Raw genomic sequence first — 17,562 nt, 5'->3', positions numbered from 1 at the left:
AAGGATAAACCCTTAATAAGAGGAAGTAAGCAGTGGCACATCTCACCTGGGAAGCTGGGAAACTCTCCTTTTCTGGCTATTTTCATTCTAAAAGACCAAATACCTTTTCTGAAGATAGATTTTGCCAATCAAAAATGGATGACCTTATGTAAGATGTTTATCCAGTTTTGATTTTGTCTATGTGTACTAGCTAAAGTGTTGCTCAATTTTTCATCTAATAGCTATAATAATCTTTAACTTTCCTGTACAGAGATCCAGATTGCTCTTAATGAAAGCTTTTATTTTATAATAAGCTTAACCTCACTGAGTTCTGCTGCAGCTTTTTGAAGACACAATACTAAAGTGTGCAGGCTCCACTGGAATATTTCCATTGTAAAATGCTCAACCTGGTACCCAGACCAGCTGTGAAAAGACACATTTTTCCCCTCATACAACAACTAACCAGTCAGAAAATAACTTCATTATAGTGATACAGATAAGATTATTGATGCCAAAGGATAATAAATGTCACTGGAGATCTTCAAGGGCCTTTGTGGGGTGTGAGTGTGTGAATTTCTGAGGCTCTGGACAAGTGTCAGAATTCCTGGACAGTGCAGCTTGGGATCAGAAATCTCAGGATGGGAAGTTTCTACCAACTTTAGCGGAGCTAGGATTTAACTCAGTGATAATTCTCTCATGGCTCAATCAAGCACAGGCACTATATTAATCATCATTGCAAAGGGGTCTTCTTCAGCTCCTCCCTCAATTACATCCTCTTAGGCTTTTGCCAAACAGAAAATCTGGGGCTAGGCTAGTATCTGTTCTGCAGGGAGTGGTTGATTTTCCTCATAAAGTGATTTCGACAGCTGGAAAATAAGAATGCTTCACACACTATTTCCTCTCATGGTGCATATGAATTATTTACTGCTTTCAATCAGCTGTACTTCTGCAAGGTGAACTAAACAATGGTGTATAAAAGCAAAACAATTCAGTAGGGAACTTTGAATTATACAGCCTAGATCCTAGAAATACATTGCAAGGAGCTAACAGGAGCTATTGTATTCTGTACATAACTGCCCATATCTAGTCCATCTCTGTGTGATGTATTGAAGACTTGAACTCAAAGCATCTGATGAGGGACAAAGGAGTGCGTTAAACACAAAGCTTTTCCCACTGGAAGACAATAATCAATGCAGCTCTATCAGTTCACTGTAGCTGAGAATCCAGATTATGAATGACTTGCCAGCATCACACAGCGTCTCAAAGTCCAGTTTACCCAGCGCAAGTGCAACGTTTTGACCAAAGAAGCACCCTTATTTCCTGACTGTGCACAAACAAGAACACTCAGCAGATAATACAAGGTTGGAGCACAGGAATAATGTGCTACACAACACACTATAAAAATATTTAATTCTACTGTACGTTAACTGAGATACCACAGAAGTCACTCTCTGTTCTATGGATTACAAGCTCACTATCATGAGGGGAAAAGAGGCAGGAAAAAAGTGTTTGGAAGCACTGCAAATATATGAAAAAATGTTTCATAATATTAGCAAACAGTAATTCGTACTATTAATTTACTCATTTCTTCCTCAATAGGTAAAACATACAATGCTGTAAAAGACAAACAGGAGCACTGACCCTCACTGCAGCCACATGTACATCTGATGAAAAAAAAAAAAACACAGTAATAAACACTATACTTTGCATAGGAAAATAATATATAATGAACTAAAGCGGTCCTCAAAATTTTCCTTAAAAATCCAAAAGCTTAGCTGTTAAACACCCTAGCTGGCAGACGCAGGTGAAGTCAGGCTCTCTCAGCTCCCAAGAGCATCTCCATGGACCAGCTATGGCATTGCCACTTACCTGTGATGAAGCTGATGGTGGAGCTGTCACAGCAGCTCAGCTCGGGGTCCCCCCAAGTCACCATGGTAACACGGAAATTGTAATACCAGGCAGGCAACAGGTTGGCTATTCTCTGTAAAGTGACAAAGACAGAGAGTGACTCAGGAGAAAATTCACCACCGCAAGGCGGGATGGATAAAATATGTCAGAACTTATACACTTCGTGAGCACAGCCTTCCCGAGCTCCCCCTCCTTACTCCAGTGCTACACTTGCTCCATCTTGAATTTAGGGGAATTGTAAGCTCTGCTCCACTAAGAGAGAAACAGGTCTAAAGCATGCAGGCAGATGTTGAAAAGAGAGGTCACTCTTCATGCTTCTGTCTGCCTGAAAAGGCAGCTAGAAAACGCACTGGCAAAGCTCTATAACCTGCACCTCTGTCTTGCCTAACTCAAGCCAGATGCTCACGAACACTGTATTTTCAGGCAATTACGATCCTATGGCCCTTTTAAGAATCACTCAGGTGAATTTGCTATCAAGTGCAGTGAACCTGTGTAATCTGAGGCTTGCATTTATTCAAACATCTGTGCAGATTTGAGGAAGCAATATATTTAACAGCAATATGTGGGTTTTTCTTTTTTAATTGAATGTGTTTAAAGGATGAATTAGAAAAAATGTTTTTCTCACTCAGATACTGTCACTTCCTAAAACTTCCTTTTTTCCCCATTTTTGAAGTGTATTTCATATTGTATTATCATTTATTATGAATGATACATGAATGAAATATGAGTTATAAATGAGATATAAATTATATATATATATAATATAAATGAGATATAAATGAAGTATAAAATACAATGTATTTTATATTACAATGTCATTTGTAATATTTAAGTTAAAAATCAAATACTTTCAATGACAGCACAAAATATTTCACATATTTAATTTTATGTTTAAATGAAAATTCTATGACATTTTTTGTAATTCAAATTAAAAGTGAATTGGAAATAATGAAAATTTCTAAGAAATTCATAAAAGGCCACTTTCAAAGAGCTTTGCTGATTACAGTGGCATTTTTTCAGATGTTACAAGGCAACCCAAATACCAAGTTTGTAGAATATTCTCTTTATGGTTTATAGAAAAGGTGGTATCTAATTAACACTGAAACCAGGAAGCTGCTTACAATTCTTCTGCCATGCCCTTGGGTGTTTTTTGACAATACCAATGTTGATTTGACTATTTTAAAATACGCTGCAAAGTACAAAATGAACCAAGGAAGGAAACAGAGTGGAAGAGCAATTCAGATCCAAGACTCCTGGCCAACTGATAACCCTTCAGGAAATAATTTCTGATCAAAGTCAGGTAGCTTGATTTTTGAGTCCCCTGCCTCCTCTCTGGGCTTGATACTGTTGCTCCAGAATATATCACTCAGAGACGCCAAATGATTTACTGATTATAGGGAAATCTGTGGGACCCAGACACAACCTATTTGGAGTACTGCTAGGGAAGCCAAAGAAAAGTTCACTAGAACATATTTGTTTGTTAAATGCCATAATAGAGAAACAGGGGAAAAATTCATTTCTAATTTAGACTTAATCTATATAATTATTTTTTAAGAAATACTCACTTTAGCTGCATTATAGCACTGTTACATTTGAGACAGAAATTCAGACAAAGGAGTTCTAACTTCCTTCGGTTTCCATGGGCAGGATTTGCAACAATAATGATCTTATTTCCTAATGAACTACATTAACTCCTGAAGATGTTATTATTTCTAAGATGACTTGGATCACTCAGGTATTAATCTAATTGTGCTGAGTCATGATTAGAAGATATTAATTACTCATTTGGTAAGTTATTTTTGTTTTTAATTTCCTTGGAGATTTATGTGCTAAATTTACAGTCTCATACCCAATTATAGTTAAGCCTCTGTAGCTAAAATGACTACACAAATGGTATTATGCAAATGAATTACCGTAAATCACCACAGCTTTCACAAGCAGCAAAAGTTATCGCTATTCCTTTTGCATACACATAACTTTTTGAACAACTAATTTCAGCTAAAATTGCTCCTGGTTTGCAAGGGCAAAGTCTGAATGACATTATTCACCTTCTCTAGAAAGACATAGAAAGGATGGGGAAAAATTCACTTTATTTCTGCTGAATGGCCAATGCTGCAAAGATGTGTTGGTGTGTGTGTTTCCTTTCAGAGAACGATCTCTGCCTAAGTGAAATCCTGGCATAAGTCTTTGCAGCTTCAGAAGCACAAAAGCAAGAACATCTCCACAGTTAAGCATTCCAGATGGCTTGCTCCAAGACTAGCCTGCAAATCCCAAATCCATATTATCAGTATCAATTAGGAGATAAGGCTTTGTACTACTCCCCTGAGGAGATGCTGGAGTTGGTTAAAGCTTTGAAAACACTCCCAATGCGAAGCTGCCTCTGGACTTGCTGAACATGCCCATTTGTCAACAAGAGAGGCACGTCTCCCGTCTAAACAATTCTGCTTAAAAGCTGTAATAACCATGAGCTTTACTATGGCTCTGCTGCCATTCCCTTACTTGAGAAGAGAAAATGCCCCTAGCAACCTGATCATTTTCTTTACTCTGCCTGGAAAAATGTTTAGGCTTTAAATGTGTATATACATATACATGGGGAAAAAGCTGGATGAAGAAACATCACAGAGTGCCAGATACACATGGGAAAGCAATAGTCCATAATGGTCACTTTACCACTGAGGCAGTTAAGGAGATGGTTGCTGCTATTTCGTAGTAGGTTGTCCACTCCGAGGTCATCGTCGACGGGTTGAAGTAAAACATTTCTACAACGTATTTCCTGAACACCCCAAGAAAAGGTCTGTTCCAGCTCAAAACCACAGCAGTGGGTCCCAAAGGATAAAGCGTCAAATCCTTTATTCCAGTGGGCACTATAAACCAGAAACTATGGTTAGTTTTTTTTTTTTTAATCAATTACATTTTTTTAACCAAATGGCTATGCTATACTTTTTTTTTTTTTTTTTTTAACAAAGTTCTACCTATTTCAGGTTTGTTCCTGACTTTAATTCCTGTCCTACCTCCTTGTCATAAGCAACGGTATAGCAGTTTCTCAGCATTTCTCTCCAGTTTTAGATCTATTTTTTAAGAAATGCCTGAAGATCATTTGGTGTTGGCTGCTTTGCTTGAGATAAAGTGAAGGGATTGATTTTTCGTAAATAGAGTGTTCCATTCTACTTTGAAAATTAGGTTGTTTAGGAGCTATTTCAAGGCGCATGCTCAAAACCCAAAGCATCAAGAGTCACAACACTTTGGAAGATAAATGCCACAAGAACAAACACTTTTTATGTCTCCTCCAGGGAATTTAAGGGTGCTGTTATGTATTGCTATATTTGCCTGACAGATGAGGAAACTGAGAAAGTGAGAAGTCAAGTGATTTGAAAAATGTCACTGACAGGTCAAATTCTTCAACCCTTACTTATCTGGAAAGCAATTATTCTTCTCAGCTTCAGTGAGGCTACTGAAATATATACTTAGCTAACATCTGCAAGGATTGCAGAGCTCCAGCTACTGCGTGTAGGGTTAGAGCCAAGAACAACACCCAGATTACTTCAGCCCATGTTAGCACAGATCACTGCCTTTCCGTTCATAAATCAGTCCCCATTTACCACATCTTTTCTGACCTTTCTCTAAAGTGTTCATATCTGCTCAGTGAAAGCGAGCCTTAGGGTACACATAAGGAGAACTGTATTCTTTTGAATGTATAATCCTTTTTCTTTTTTTTTTTTTCAGCTTCATTCATCATTAGACACCAAACAAATCCACAGAACTGTTTGTTGTGCAGTTTACTACTCTTATATCAAGCTCAATATCCTGTAATGAAATGAAAACTCATATTCATACAACTGTTGTTTTATTCCATAAAGTATCCCTTTTATAATAAAAAACAATAAAACATTTTCTTTAGAATTGATTTTTATGGCTGTGAGGCTACACAAAAGTACAGAAATGAGAGAAGTTATTTACTTTGTGAATATATGATTTTACTTTCTCAAATGAAAATAGAAATCTGAGAATTTCTGAAGTAATTATAGTGAGAAAAAAACCCCTCAAGACTGCTTGTAAATATTATCCAGTGGTATATATTTTAATAATAAAGTATATATATTTTGTCTATTTACTTACCATTTTTATTTTACTGAAATATATCATATTCTCTTTTCAAATTCTTATTTGGGCCCAGCTTATGAAAGCATATGAGGAGATTGCCTAGAATGAAAAGTTTCTCAGCATATTCACTAGTCCACATATCTGCTGTCATTTAAAGACTCAGCTCTTGGCAGGTTAACTTTGTCTTTTTTTGATTCACTTTCTTCCCTACATCACAGAGAGGAAGCAGAGTGAAAAATAATAAAGATCTCTAACTTTCAGCCTCTGACAAGGCAGATTATTTGTCAAAAGGAGACACTGGGTGACTCAGGTTAAATATTCCTCTAAAAGTGTAATTCTATACACTGAATTGCTTTCTCTTTCCCCTTTTTCTTCCTATTATATTTTGTTAAAGTTATAATTTTAATAAAAAAGATGACACTGAAATTAAAAGATACTAAATTCTATTCTAAGTGCCTCTTTATTTAAAAGCTTCACGAAATCTTTAACTATAGGCAGTTAGGGAAAAGTTCTGCCTCTGAGTCATACAATCATAGAATCAGTAAGGTTGGAAGGGACCTCTGGACATCATCTAGTCCAACCTCCCTGCTCAGCACAGTCACCTAGAGCATGGCAGACAGGGTTGCAGCCAGGCAGGACTTGAAGATCTCCAGAAAATGAGACTCCACAACCTCTCTCGGCAATCTGTTCCAGTGCTCTGTCACTCTCACAGGGAAGAAATTCCCCCTCACGTTCAGGCAGAACTTCCTGTGCTTCAGTTTCTGCCCATTGCCTCTTGTCCTGTCACACGGGGCAACTGAAAAGAGTTTGTCCCCGGCCCCTTGACACCCTCCCTTCAGGTACTTGTACACATTGATAAGATCCCCCCTCAGTCTTCTCTTCCCCAGGCTGAAGAGGCCCAGCTCTCACAGCCATTCCTCATGTGGCAGGTGCTCCAGCCCTCTGATCATCTTTGTAGCCCTACGCTGGACTCTCTCCAGCAGCTCCATGTGCCTCTTGTACTGGGGAGCCCAGAACTGGACACAGTACTTGAGACGAGGCCTCCCCAGGGCTGAGTAGAGGGGCAGGATCACCTCCTTCGACCTGCTGGCAACAGTCTTCCTAATGCGTCATAAAACCACATTCTTGAAAAAGTCAATCTCTTTCTTACAATGTTCTTTTCATCACCAGACCTCAAACCAGAGAACACCAAGATCTATTTTTAAACTCAAGAAAATGTAGGGACACACAATTAGAGAGAACTGGTCATGGTCATGTAGTACCAGAGAGGAGAAGCCAGCTCTCTTAACTCTTAATACAGTGGCTGTCAGGCTGGGCCACATTACATCCCTCAAAAAGCACATTTGCAACAAATATCCTAATGCAGTTCCTGAGAAAGGGTGATGAATGGCCTACCAGAGGTGCCATTGACCAGAGACTACCTGCAAGTCAGGCTAGCTACACCTAACTGTGGTGAGTACCATCCCAAGCAATAGAGACGATGAGTATAGCTAGAGGCTAACAAACATTTAGGTGTTCGAAGATGGAGATGAGCCTTTCCATAGGGCCACTGAGTGAGTGAATCCTGGCCATAATTCCTCCTCAGTTATTTTAAACACCTGATGTCTAAACAGGAAATGTCCATCTTCCACTGAAGGAAGCCCTCAGTAGTGAGCTAAACAGTGCAAAATAGTCTTTGTAAACATTTGTTACATTTGAAATAACCAACACGACAGCTCTGTCTGCACTCCTTAATGGCTTATAAGCCATACTGTATATGCTCTTAAAAAAAAAAAAAAAAAACAGACAGTAGATGCAGCGGTTACCAATGGAAAATGTAACAGGATCAGAAGGCGGTCCAACCAACGGTCCTTTCCGCAAGTATACCACAACCTGGTACTGGGCACCAGGAACAAGATTTTCAATGAGGCTGCTGCTTGAATTCACCTAGTCGGAGGGGAACACATCAGTTATAAATCATTCACTTTGTGAATTAAAAGCAGATTGAGATTATACCTGAACTCCTTCACTTACAAAAGTCGTGATTCTGAACATACTACTCCCAGTGTCTAAACTTCCATCCGTTAGGCCCAAAATGACAAAACTATGAAAGTGGTGAGGAGCCACTTAAATGTCACACGTTACATCTCAGTGACAGCAAAGCACCAAATTTTCTAGTATCAAAATTCATTGAATTATTCAGGCTATATTATTTATATTCAGGTGATATTATTCAGGCTGAAATTCAGGAGGGAGTGTTTAGACAGCGTGTTTTCAGAAAATGCCCGAATTTTCTCACCGGCCATCTGATTCACCTGCAGCTGTGTGACGCTAAAGGAAGGGTTACAGGTGTCCTGTTTTCCAAATGCAAGTGTTAAACAAGCGCATGCTGGAATCAGAGGGGAATGACTTGCATTCACTTCTCCTGCCCAGCACAGCACATCCTGACGAGGGGACCTTGTGGTATTGTTTTCAGTTCGAAACATCAGCATTAAAGTTTTTGCACCAGGTATTGCTCAGAGCAGGGGATAGATGCCAGACCAGCTGAGGAACTGAATTTAACAGCTGCTTCGGAAAGATAAATCACTTTTGATTCATGAACAATGGCAGAAATAGATTGAACTTTGCACTGAATTTTGCTCTTTTCAACCTGTCAGAGATCCATTAGTAATTTCAGGTATAGTAATCTGATAAAATCTGACTAGTGGTGGTAAGAATATCTGTAATGACAAAAAGAAAAAAATAAGTGTATTTAGACCTTTCTACTTACTTGCAATAAACACACACTTACAGATATCTTGATTATTCATGGATAGGCTTTAGGTAATTACTTGTATTTAAATTTATAGAAAATTCCCATAATATTTCCTTTAATCATGTACTTACATACCTTCTATGTCTGATTTATAATTATCTACTGTATTATTTTACTTCCTGATCAAATGACTGCATTTTTTTAATAAATGGAAGGAAAAGAATTCAAGGAAATTACAAAATAATTCTGAAGAAACACTTCTCAAATCTTCATGTAAACACCTCCAAACATGCGAGTTCATGACCACCTTGAAATACAACCCAAAATATAGATTTATTTTAAAGAAGACTTTTAAAGTATGCAAACTCCCATTAATAATTCTTTTCTAGTTCAACCTAAAGGGCTAATCCCACGTTAAAGGAGGTGATTTACAGGGAGCTCTCCTTATAGCTCTCTTCTCCCATTCCCACGGGTGCGCTAAGGGCAGCATTACAAGTATTTGTATCAGTCCCACACATTTAGGGAGCCAGACAGAAGCTGTGGCACGGCCCAGAAAATAGAGTTGCAAGCATTTTAGCAAGGAAACGGAGATGCGGACTAAAACCTCCTTCTAACTGAAGCCACATCCCATCGAACCATCACAGCCATAAGATCTGACATGGGGTCACGTACACTGCTGGTTTCAAGCAACAGAGAACTGGCATGTTTTGGGGTTCAGGATTCTTCTTCATCATCAGAGACACGACCCATATGGCAATCCTAAAGTGCCGCTGTCCATTCAGGTAACAGTTTGGACGATTAGTGTGTGCATCTTCCCAGTGCTGATACCTCTTCTATGTATGAAAAGAAAGAGCTAACTTCTGACCACCCCTGAACCTTCAGAAAGTTTAGAGTCAATTTCTGTATTCATATGTAGGAAATCTAAGAATAAATTTAAGCAAATTCAATGATAAACATGTATGAAAACACTTTTCCTCATCAAATGGACTAGAGCACATGTTAGGTCATGATAGGGCACTATTTTGCCATAGAAGTGCCTTTAAGGGTGCAACATAACTCACAAGCTTGAACAAAGCCACACTCAGTCCAGCAGAAATGCAGCTCTAGCACTAACACGGTTTACTGTGCACTGTCCATTCTTGCATGCTGTACTCTCCCCTCCACTCTGCACTAGCCTTATCTCTTTAGATTGTAAAAAACATTGCCAAACACTGTGCTTTTCCAGTCCTTAGCATGACAGGGCTCTTGAGTGCTAAGATAACAAATAGCAGGATGATTAGCAATGAGAATTTTTTCCTGATATTTAAAGAAGCTTCAGTCCCACCCCTTACCTCAGTGCAATAATGTTTTTCAAGCCTTTGGCTTTCCTTTTGCTTCTGACAGGTTAGGGAGATGATGGAGATGATGGTGTCATTGCCACTGCTCTCTTGCGAGGCTGTCCAGGATGTCAAGGCAGTTGTGGAGCTCAGTACCGTCACTGTCACATGCTGGGGCTTTTCTGTCAGCTCTTCTATCCATTCCCCGGTGGGGCCTGCGACACGCCACAAAAACGTGCATCAGCAAGCCACACGACTCCCTCTACTCTGCACTTAGGATACTTATGCTAAAACACCTGTCTTTCATGAAATTATTCACTATGAGTGAAAGAGTTCAGACTGACAGCTGTCCATCAGTCTAGCCTACAGGCAGCAAAGAGCAGCCCCAGCAGCCTACAGTCCGTAGCCAGAGCTATTTCACTTGCAGCAAAGCAGGAGATGACAAGAGAAACATTACTGTTTCAAAAATTTAGAATGCAGTATTCTCTACTGCTTACCAGGAAGTACCCAAAATACCAGATTTGCTGCACAGAAACATTTTAAAACCAGTGATATCCATTTGAAGCTCTTTGTACAGAATAAAAGGTTCTGTGGAGATAAAATAACAATTTGGAAAACAACTTCAGCTGAACTTGGTCAAAATTTCAGATTTCATGAAAATTACCAAATTTTCTTACCAGTTTTAAGTAATGCTCTTGACTGCAGTCCTTGACCATTCTTTGCTGCATAAAGTTCTAATGGTTCTTTTAGTTTATTAAGAAAATAAAACAACCACCAAAACATGAGTTTGGTGTAAGATCAGCCTATAAAGTTTGACAATCCAGGCAGCATTTGAGTACAACAGAAATGTTGAGTAATATAAGCCAGTAATTTGACAAGATGATTCACTGATTGAAAGATAAAAGAATAAAATAAGGGTAATGCTGTGAGCAAAATTTATTCAGGACAATAGAGCCTACTCTGGTAAAAACAGGAATGCAAACATAAGATGGTCTCTGAAGCCACTGGATGTAGGTATAGTTCTTTTTATTCTTAAATCCTTTCAACACTGTTACAAGAGAAATTAGCTCCCCTCTTTCACTTTTCAGACCAAAGTTGTGGTCTTCACACAAGGTCTACTTGACCAGACTAAGAGGAACAGAAAAGTCATTTCATCTGAACTGTACTTGTTCACATCTCACATTTGGCAAACGATCAGCAATGCAAATAAAATCCACCTAAAATACTTAAGATCTTGAAACTGTCAGGAAAAATAGGGTAACTGTCTATATGCAGTTCTAAAAGCCTGCAAAACTAATTTAGACTTCACTGCCAGAAGAATCCCCCAAACAAAACAAAAGAAAACAATAAATGAACCCACCCCCTCATACATTACAGGTAACATGAAAAGATTCATTATATTCCTGTAACGTCTTAATACTTCACACCGAATAAGATTCAAGTTCATCCTTGAGCTAGGAATCCATAAATCCTACATTTATTGAATAATGTTTTCTGAAAGAAAACATCATTCTATTTTCTCTTTATTTTCGAAAGACTGTATCTTCCAGCTGCAAAGTTGTCAAAAATACAGACGAGAGAGAAGAATTTAGTTAAGTGCAGATAACCATTATAAGAAATTTAAGCCCAAAGACTTAGTATTTGTAAGTGTTATGAGCTTCTAAAGACATATTTTTTATTAATAACATAGTTAAGCACATTTCCTTATGGGACTAGCTTAACTACAGATATTTCCACCAGCCTTAGCTATCATATCTTGCTGCAGCATTCATGATCTGGGGGAGACACTATCCTCCCAGATGTAAAGCTGTGCAGCGCTGCAGTGTTTCCCTATTCCCCTCAGACAGGCATTTTGTAGGATGTATTTATTACCTTTTGTGCAAAAAGATATTGTATGTGTGTTTTGCCTGGTATACTTATTTAGACATCTCACTCCCTTGTTTCTGTACAGGTGAAGACGGTCCTCAGAAGGGTAATAGTCTGAATTCACCTGCACCTGCCTCTCTTGATGTTCTAATTGTCAGTTATGGCCTTATTTTACATAGTATTGTATTATTATTCTGTCTTTTACTAAAACTTCAGTTAAGAAGTTAAGTTTCTTCAGTTAAGATACCTTAAGATTCTACAGGTAAATAATAAATTCATTTTTCTCCTCTGAGACTGGACTGTTCCATCTACCAAAATTTGCCATATGTTCTCTCAGAGGCCATCTGATTTGAGTCAAGTGTTTCTGCAGGTCCCATACTCTAAGCCTGAGATGCCCTTTGATGGCCTCACGCTGTCCCTGCCTCAATACACACAGTCTCTAGAAATAAGAAAGTTAAATATTTTCAAGCTTCTCTATAAGCACCACTTTAATTCTCTAGTTCTTTATTTGAAAGATGCAAGAAAAGGTCCAGTTTCAGTGAGCCACTTCTGAACTGTGCCAACAGCTCTGCTGGAAACTTCACCTGCTTTCAGTTCTTAGCTCTGTCAAGACGGCACGATCGAGGCCCATCCAGGCGGCTTCCCTTACGTATTTCCATTATATTTCCTTCTCTGGCACAGGGAAATTCCCAAAGGCCAGACCCTGCTGGTACTGCAGCAGAGGCCACAGGTGCCACAGTGTTTTACTCATTAAAACCTTTAAAGTTACACTGGTCTGGGTGAAACAGATTTGCTGAGATACTTACTGATGTAAAAACTAAGTGTTTTTGCTGATTGACTTTCCCGAACTTCACAAGAGCCAGAGGAGCTAAATGTTGTTACAGATAACTTGTATTTCCCTGGTTCTTTCAGTTCAGCAACAAATTTGTGAGTGTCCTCGCTTACCGTCAGAAATTCCGTGGAGTTCTCTAAATCAGGAGAAAGAAGTAGTGTGGATTAATTGAAATTTCAAAGGCCTCAACTACCAAGAAAAAAGATTTATATCAGAAACTCTAATACTGTTTCTGCTCTGGGATTAGAATGTATCCAACCGTCTGGATTTATGCAGGTAGTTTTATTCCTTGCCATCAGCTCAAGAGTAATTAATGACCAAGGTTGCAGGATAGCTGTATAGGAACAATAAACCCTGGCCAAAATTTAATTTAGTAACAGGGATAATAAAATAGGATTGCCTTGACTGTGTAAGTGGAAAACAGCACAGCATGGAGGAAAAGAAGCTTCCAGGTTTTTTATCTATTGTTTTATTATTCTGCAAAAATATATTTGCCCTAAGTGTGAGAATGATTATCAAAACTGCTTGTCAGGAAGTAAAATTCACTTGGAGGAAAAAGATTTTAAAACAGAAAATCTCTGAGTGACATGGTTATTATGTTTTAGCTCTGTACCTTGAAAAATCTTTCCATTCTCCACCACAACCACTTTGTAGCCCAAGGAATATGTTCTGTAGATCTATAGCTGCCCTCTGAGACAACTGTTAATCTGAATATAGAAAGTCTTTTCTGTAGTCCCTTTCCAGTCTAGGTCCCCCTGAGAATCTTTTTCAGTGGCAGACAAAGCTGCATGATATAATGTACCTTCTTCATCTCAAACCTCTATCAGCTTGTTTCTCCTTCCTCCAGCACCAGAATGGATTTATGATAACTGCAGTGAAAACAGTGCAGCAGTATGTATACCAGTATAAATCCTGTTTAACAAAGGAGAATCGCATGCAATGATTTACCCTCACCCCTTATCTTTACGAAGCTCAGCCAGAAATAAATACTATCCAATGCACAAAATTTCTTAACAAATGCAGGAGACCTAACAAAGCCGTCTGAAGCACAGTATTAGGTAATTAATAATTTGAAGAGGAGACAAATCCACCAGCAGAGTTCTAACAAGGGGGTACAAAAGGGGTCTTTACCTTCCCTTTCAATATTGATATGGAAACCATCAAACGCCGTTGGTGGCTTTGGTGGTAACCAGGTGAGCACCATTTGCACAGGAAGGAAAGAGGGGGGCTCTGGCGTAGGCTTTGCCGATGAATTCCCTTCATTGCTCTCATAATCCCCGGGAACAGCACCGACAAACTCCTCTTCACCCTCTGACGATTCAGCTTCGTTAGACAACCAGTACGGCTGTGACGTGGCTTCATCCTCAGTGCTGTTATAGCGGTAATCTGGCCAGGTGTAGGATGTGTTTGCTGTTGGCATTTCAGGTGGCTCATCAGAAAAATGGCTAAGCTTCTCCTTCCCTATTATATCTTGTGGTGCCATGAATGGTTCTTCTGGAAAATTTCCACTGTGCTCTTCCCAGTTGTTTCTGTTGATTGGTACAATCTGGACAGAAATGTTTCGAGGTGGATAAGGAACTGAAAGAGAAGCAAGGGTTATTCTTAATAGGTATGTTCAACGTGCTTGGTGATATGTCAGTTCCCCAGAAAAACAGCACATATTGTTTGCAGCAAAACAAAGTGTCTAGGGTTATTTTGAAATAACTTGTTCTTATTAAGACTCTCCTTTGTCTTACATATATACATATTTATAGCACAAGTGTTTCTAGTGGGTCAAGATTAATGTAAATTCACAGAAGAAACAGGACTGAAGAATATCATGATGTAATGCAGATATGCAGTGTATGAATAAATCATATTTCTTTGCTAATACAGCAGTAAGGTTACCCAAGTGTGAATTTGTAAAACTGGAACTTCATTTGATTTATTTTGCCTTCTAGAATCTCCAGAATGTTTTGATCATGGAAAAATATTTCAGTAGAAATGAGCTGAAAAACATAGACAAAAGTAACATATTGCATAACTCACGGTCAAAGGCATGCACTCCAGATTTCTGTATGACTTTTCACATGCTTTTAGTAGGCACCCTTCCACAAGCAGCTAAGATTAGCTTAAATTTTAATACTTGTAAAAACTTGATCTCACATTTAGAGTCTCCAGTAGATAAGATTCTGGTACTTGAGGAAGTTACTTTGACTCACGCTAGGATGTGAATACATAGCATTTTGTCTGCCTCGCTGTAACTGTTTGTATGCTCTTACTCTTGATATATGTGAGGTGCCAGTGCAAACAGATTTGACTGGTACGTTTTAATCTGGTTTATCTTACATCATACTCATTTGTTCAGTTGCCCCTGTTCCACTCTGTCCCAGCCATAGCCATTTATACAAAAACAGACACTACAATCTTGTCGCAGTTTATGGAAGAGTGAGGGATGGGAGGGCAGCAAGGAGGAGGAACGTCGTCCTGTTGGTTATATCTTTACGGTTCAGTCCTCAACAGCCATACTTAGGATCATCACAACAGAACTCGTTGGCATCAGTTGGCTTTGCTCCCTCCAAGGCAATGGCCCAACATCAGTGCATTCATCTGAAGATTTAGCCTTTTGATTTTAGCACTGGCTCATTTCACACTGGACCCTGGAAATTTTCTGCAGTTCAACAGATTAACAGGAAAGTTTGGGGTACCATCCCAGGACCAAATAAAATTAGTTCTGGACCCTGAACAAATGCAATTTTTTAGTCTTTGCAATATTGCTGTCTTGAAAATTAAAAGTTCATGCTTCAGGTCATAAACTGATTACCAAGTGGAGTAACTAAGACATTCTTCTTCTCTATGATAAAGGACTGCACAATGAGGAAGGACTTGTCCAACAGTTTAGCTATGATTCGCTGTGAGAGGAGATATGTAGAGATGTTGCGAGGAAGGCTAAGGCCCAGTTGGAATTGAGTCTGGCAAGGGATGTTAAGGGCAACAGAAAGGGCTTCTTCAAATACATCAGCAGCAAGAGGAGGACTAGGGAAAATGTGGGCCCGCTACTGAATGGGGCAGGGGCCCTGGTGACAATGGATACAGAGAAGGCAGAATTACTGAATGCCGTCTTTGCTTCAGTGCTCACTTCTAAGGGCAGCCCTCCCGAATCCTGCAGCCTGGATGTGGGGGAGAAAGTCTGGAGAAGGGAAAACTTTCCTTTGGTTGAGGAGGGTAGGATTAGAGACCTTCTGGGCAGGCTAGACATCCACAAATCCATGGGCCCTGGTGGGATGCACCCACGGGTACTGAGGGAGCTGGAGGATGTTATTGCCAGGCCGCTCTCCATCATCTTTGAAAAGTCATGGAGAACTGGAGAGGTGCCTGAGGACTGGAAGAAAGTCAATGTCACTCCAGTCTTCAAGAAGGACAAGAAGGAGGACCCAGGCAACTATAGGCCAGTCAGCCTCACTTCCATCCCTGGAAAGGTGATGGAACAGCTCATTTGAGATGTCATCTCCAGACACATGGAGGAAAAGGAGGTGATCAGGAGTAGTCAGCATGGATTCACCAAGGGGAAATCCTGCTTAACCAACCTGATCGCCTTCTATGATGGAGTGACTGGCTGGGTAGATGAGGGCAGAGCAGTGGACGTTGTGTACCTTGACTTCAGCAAGGCTTTTGACAGCCTCCCACAACATCCCCCTAGATAAGCTCAGGAAGTGTGGGTTAGATGAGTCGACAGTGAGGTGGATTGAGAACTGGCTGAAAGGCAGAGCTCAGAGGCTGGTCGTCAATGGCATGGAGTCCAGTTGGAGGCCTGTGGCTAGTGGCGTCCCCAGGGGCTCAGTACTGGGTCCCACCTTGTTCAACTTCTTCATCAGTGACCCGGATGAGGGGACAGAGTGCCTCCTCAGCAAGTTCGCTGGTGATACCAAGCTGGGAGGAGTGGCTGACACACCAGAGGGCTGTGCTGCGATTCAGAGAGACCTGGACAGGCTGGAGAGTTGGGCAGAGAGGAATCTCCTGAGTTTCAACAAGGACAACTGCAGAGTCTTGCACCTGGGAAAAAGTAAACCTAGGCACCAGTACAAGCTGGGGGCTGACCTGCTGGAGAGCAGCTCTGCAGAGAAGGACCTGGGAGTGCTGGTGGATGACAGGTTGACCATGAGCCAGCAATGAGCCCTTGCAGCCAAGAAGGCAAATGGTCTCCTGGGGTGCATTAGGAAGACTGTTGCCAGCAGGTCGAAGGAGATGATCCTGACCCTCTACTCAGCCCTGGGGAGGCCTCATCTCCAGTACTGTGTCCAGTTCTGGGCTCCCCAGTACAAGAGGCACATGGAGCTGCTGGAGAGAGACCAGCGTAGGGCTACAAAGATGATCAGAGGACTGGAGCACCTGCCACATGAGGAATGGCTGTGAGAGCTGGGCCTCTTCAGCCTAGGGAAGAGAAGACTGAGGGGGGATCTTATCAATGTGTACAAGTACCTGAAGGGAGGGTGTCAAGGGGCCGGGGACAAACTCTTTTCAGTTGTCCCATGTGACAGGATCAGAGGCAATGGGCAGAAATTGAAGCACAGGAAGTTCTGCCTGAACGTGAGCGGGAATTTCTTCCCTGTGAGAGTGACGGAGCACTGGCACAGGTTGCCCAGGGAGGTTGTGGAGTCTCCTTCTCTGGAGATCTTGAAGGCCCACCTGGATGCAACCCTGTCTAACACGGTCTAGGTGACTGTGCTGAGCAGGGAGGTTGGACTAGATGATTTCCAGAGGTCCCTTCCGACCTTACTGGTTCTATGATTCTAGGAGATGGACCAAATAGATCAATAGTAGCTTGGTGGCTATTCCCATTTGGAGGG

At 40.4% G+C, this 17,562-nt stretch overlaps 1 protein-coding gene across 1 annotated transcript in view; it reads right to left on the bottom strand.

Annotated features, from left to right (window-relative positions):
- Positions 1-17,562, bottom strand: part of PTPRO (protein tyrosine phosphatase receptor type O) — a 166,047-nt gene that overhangs the window by 38,894 nt on the left and 109,591 nt on the right. Inside the window, 6 exon segments of the mRNA XM_062567857.1 lie at positions 1,849-1,960; positions 4,558-4,751; positions 7,794-7,914; positions 10,054-10,253; positions 12,711-12,872; positions 13,868-14,314. Coding sequence (XP_062423841.1) covers positions 1,849-1,960; positions 4,558-4,751; positions 7,794-7,914; positions 10,054-10,253; positions 12,711-12,872; positions 13,868-14,314 — 1,236 coding nt within the window.

The sequence above is a fragment of the Rhea pennata genome, chromosome 1 (assembly GCF_028389875.1).
Source record: "Rhea pennata isolate bPtePen1 chromosome 1, bPtePen1.pri, whole genome shotgun sequence".
In the NCBI taxonomy this organism is placed as follows: Eukaryota; Metazoa; Chordata; class Aves; order Rheiformes; family Rheidae; genus Rhea; species Rhea pennata.
The sequence above is the reverse complement of the archived record's forward strand: the minus strand, read 5'-3'. Positions and strand labels throughout refer to the sequence as shown.